The sequence below is a fragment of the Arachis hypogaea genome, chromosome 14 (assembly GCF_003086295.3).
Source record: "Arachis hypogaea cultivar Tifrunner chromosome 14, arahy.Tifrunner.gnm2.J5K5, whole genome shotgun sequence".
Taxonomy (NCBI): Eukaryota; Viridiplantae; Streptophyta; class Magnoliopsida; order Fabales; family Fabaceae; genus Arachis; species Arachis hypogaea.
Window position 1 is genome coordinate 112,544,492 of NC_092049.1, and position 4,072 is coordinate 112,548,563.

At 35.2% G+C, this 4,072-nt stretch overlaps 2 protein-coding genes across 2 annotated transcripts; both read right to left on the reverse strand.

Annotated features, from left to right (window-relative positions):
- Positions 1–567: 567 nt before the first annotated feature.
- On the reverse strand, positions 568–1,288 carry LOC140178673 (probable LRR receptor-like serine/threonine-protein kinase At3g47570). Its single transcript, XM_072215889.1, has 2 exons — positions 1,171–1,288; positions 568–971 (listed from the first exon to the last, which is right to left on the reverse strand). Exons 1-2 carry the CDS (start codon positions 1,286–1,288, stop codon positions 568–570), a joined length of 522 nt encoding a protein of 173 aa, XP_072071990.1.
- A 34-nt stretch (positions 1,289–1,322) lies between these two features.
- Positions 1,323–3,826, reverse strand: LOC112742944 (uncharacterized). Its single transcript, XM_072215890.1, has 3 exons — positions 2,881–3,826; positions 1,438–2,769; positions 1,323–1,339 (listed from the first exon to the last, which is right to left on the reverse strand). The coding sequence occupies exons 1-3, from the start codon at positions 3,824–3,826 to the stop codon at positions 1,323–1,325; spliced, it is 2,295 nt and encodes a 764-aa protein (XP_072071991.1).
- Positions 3,827–4,072: the final 246 nt, after the last annotated feature.

Genomic DNA, 4,072 nt, shown 5'->3' on the forward strand with positions numbered 1-4,072 from the left:
TATATATAAAGTACTTAATACATGTATTAAATTCATTATTTTTTATTTTTAAAAATTAAAAATTTGTTTTGCTGATTGAAATTAATGAATACACTTGTTACCAATTAATTGAAACATGTAAAAAGGGTATGCAATACCCTCAGATTAATTGGGTATCGAAAAAATCACCATATATATATTATTTGTACACTAAAATTAATTACTAAAATCAGTTACTAATATATTTGTATATAAATATATGTGTAATTTAATGTATTTTTAAGGTATATTTAAATTCTAAACATGTATTTTATATTAGTGACTAACTTTAATGACTGATTTTAATGTATACATAACATAGTTGATATATATACGAAGAAATTAAGACAAAAATTGTTTCACAATTACACTCTTTCATATTTGCTCGCATAAAAAACTAGCATGACTTGTTGAACAAATCAAGAATTATTCATGACATTCAATACTCATAGGATTTTGTTTGACTTACACATTAAAGACAATATTGAAATACTAAATTGTTCAGGATAGTTTCAACAAACTGCCTGAACTGTTAACCAACAGATTGTGTCACATAAGTAATCCATAATTATTTTTGATAATGTTGAGTTCTCTATTGACTTCCATCATATTCATCCTTTCTCTTGGTGAGTCCACAGAACAAGCAAGACCAATCTTGAATAATGAGAATAAGCAGTTCTCAACATTACTCTCCAAATGTCCTGCATTCTCAATATGATTATTTTCTTCTGCAGCTGTTGGTGTTTGAATTTCTTCACCTATCAATAACAGCAGAGTTGCATCAACAATCTCCAAGATATTATCTGGACATGCATCACGAACATAGTTGTGGAGGCTACACCCATCTTTGAACATTTCCTCTGTTGGTCTTTTCCTGGTTAGCATCTCCAAAACAAGAATGCCAAAGCTATATATGTCACCTTCTATTGACACTTGAGAACTTGTTCCATATTCTACGATGCATTTTAGAAGGAAAAAAAAGTAAGAGATACAAAGGATGAAAATAAATGGATATTTAGTGAATCTCGAGTGAAAACAATATTAGACAAGAAGAAAAATGCAATTAAATTTGTGAGCGTTCACTCATTTGCACTTTACACTCTAAACTACTGAACTAAGGGATTAATTGCATTTTTTCCTTAAATAAATTACCTGGAGGAGCATAACCTATTGTTCCTTTGATTCCACTGGTGCTGGTTTGGTTCTGAGAGTTGCCATCAACTGCTGAGATAAGTCTTGCTAAACCGAAATCACTCACTTGAGCATCCATGTTATCTCCAAGAAGGACATTGCTCGGCTTCAAATCACAATGAATTACTGGCTGCTCACATTCATAGTGAAGATAATGCATTGCGGAAGCAACGCCCCTAATAACTTCTAATCTCTGCTGCAGGTTTAACATTCTTAGTTGGTTCGAACTTTCTCTATTGGGATGCAACCATTTGTCTAAGCTTCCATTTGAGATGTACTCGTAAACCAGAGCCTTAAAATGATTTCCCTTGTAATCCACACTAGAGCAACATGTTACAATCTTCACTAGATTTATGTGCCTGATATTTCTTAAAGCATTGCATTCAGCCGTGAAACTTTTGTGGGCTCCTTTCAGTTGAAGGTTTAGAACCTTTACAGCAACAACTTCTTCTGCAGAATCAAGTATTGCTTTATACACAGAGCCATAACCACCGGATCCTATTAAGTTCTCTGTTGAGAACCCATTTGTTGCATTATATAGGTTCTGATATGATACTCTGGGCACTTTTTCATTTGTTGAATCAACAGATGCTTTTCTTTGTCTTCTTCTTCTAGAAACGAGTGCAAAAATTGATGAAAGCAAAAGAAGAAACACAACTGAAGATGTTATGATAACTATCATCCAAATCTTGAATCCATGATGTTTTCTCTTTTTTGTAGCTTTTGAAGGACACGGTGGAAGCCTTAAGCTTGAGATCCCTCCACAAAGCTTGCCATTGCCACTCAATGAAACTTCAGTTGCGTTTCGGAACACGCCGTTCATTGGTACCTCACCCTCTAACATGTTAAAAGAAGCATTGAAGTATACCAAAACAGAAATGTTCTGCAGTTCTTGTGGAATTATTCCGGACAACTGATTCCGCGATAGGTATAAGTGTCGAAGACCTTTTAGAGAAGCCAGAGAAGGTGGTATGATTCCATGAAAGGAATTCCCCTGCAAATAAAGGTACTCCAAACTCTCACATTCTCCTATTACTTCCGGAATCTCATTAGACAGATGATTCTCAAAGACATCTAGTGTACCAATACTTTTAAGCAGGCCTATTTCACTCGATAAACTACCACTTAATGAGTTGTGTGAAACGTCCAACAAGATTGACAAAGATGGAATTTCAAATACTTGTGATGGTATTATTCCACTAAGGTTGTTATATGAAAAATCTAGATACTCTAATCTCTTGCAATTTCCAATGGCTGAAGGAATGCTTCCATTTAACATATTATGTGACAAATGTAGATCAGATAATTGGCTTAGGTTAGCTATGATAGCAGGTACTTCTCCTGAAAATTTGTTATTGTTCATATACAAACGTTGCAACTTTTGAAAGTTACCAAAAGAAGTTGGAATGAACTCAGTTAGGTGGTTGTTCTCTATTCCCAGTCCAATTAAGTTAACAAGATTGCCTAATTCTGCTGGAACTTTTCCAGAAATCTGATTTCCACCAAATGCTAGTATGGTGAGCTTAGTGGACAAATTGCCAATGAAATTTGGCAAATGGCCTACAAAATTATTGTATTCAAAACCAAACTCTTGCAGCTTACTACAATTTATCAAAGACTTTATGAACTCACATTCATTAGTAAATGAATTCCCTCAAAGATCATTTCTACCTAAAAATAGAGCTGAAAGATTTCGAAGGCTTCCTAGATTTGGGACTTGTCCAGCAAAATTGTTGTAAGAAAAATCAACAATTTGAAGGCCAAATGCAGTTGTGATGGATGTTGGTATAGGACCCGAAAATTGGTTCCCATCCAGTTCAAGGTCCTTGAGATTTGGGAGGTTGGAGAACATGTTGCTTGGAAGAGAACCCTCAAATTGATTGAATGAAAGTATTAAGCCAGAGAGTGATGACAAATTGTAAAGTGAGTGTGGAATCTTACCAGACATTTTATTACCTCCCAGTGAAATAGTAACCAAGTTTTTCAAATGGCCTACTTCGTCAGGTATATTTCCCTCCAAATTATTGTAAGCCACAGTAAGAATAACAAGAGAAGATAGGTTCCACATTGATAATGGGATTGGACCTAAAAATTTGTTTGAAACAAGATACAATCTTTCAAGATTCCCAAGAGACCCGATCTCCACTGGTATTTGGCCACCAAAATGATTGTGGGATAATCTCAATCCCAGCAATTTAGAACAGTTAGACACGCCAATGGGAAACTCCCCAACTAAATTGTTGTTGCCTAAATCAAGTGCCCGCAGTCGAAACAACCGGCTTATTGTTTGCGGAACATGACCATGGAGGTTATTGCGCTGAAGGCTCAAAACTCTAAGAAAGGAAAGGTTGCCAACGTACGGTGATATGGACCCTTGCAAATTATATGAATCTAAAGTCAGCTCCGTGACTCTTTGATGTTCGCTGCCACAGTTGACTCCCTGCCAGTTGCAAAAGTGGGTTGAGCTGTTCCAAGTGGATAACACTCCAAAAGGGTCACTAGATATTGATTCTTTGAATTTGATTAGTGCAAGGTGGTCACTCTCATTTCCTAAGGCAGACGCAACAGTGTTTGAAGTGAAGAGAAGAAAGAAAAGACGTAACAAATGTGATGACATGTTTGAAGGAGAGAAAACAAGGTAGCTAGAAGGTTGCATATTGTTCTAACTGCTAAGTATTTGATCTTATATGGGATATATATAGTACTATTTCCATCGTTAACCTATTCTTGAATGAAAAGTACATCACCAAAGATGAATTGATAATTTATGGATTTGAAAATAAACTCTGAAAATTCAAACATATCATTATCAATTTTTTGTTTAAAATCCAGCTTCCATTGTTGTATTAGTGGAAAGTTTCAT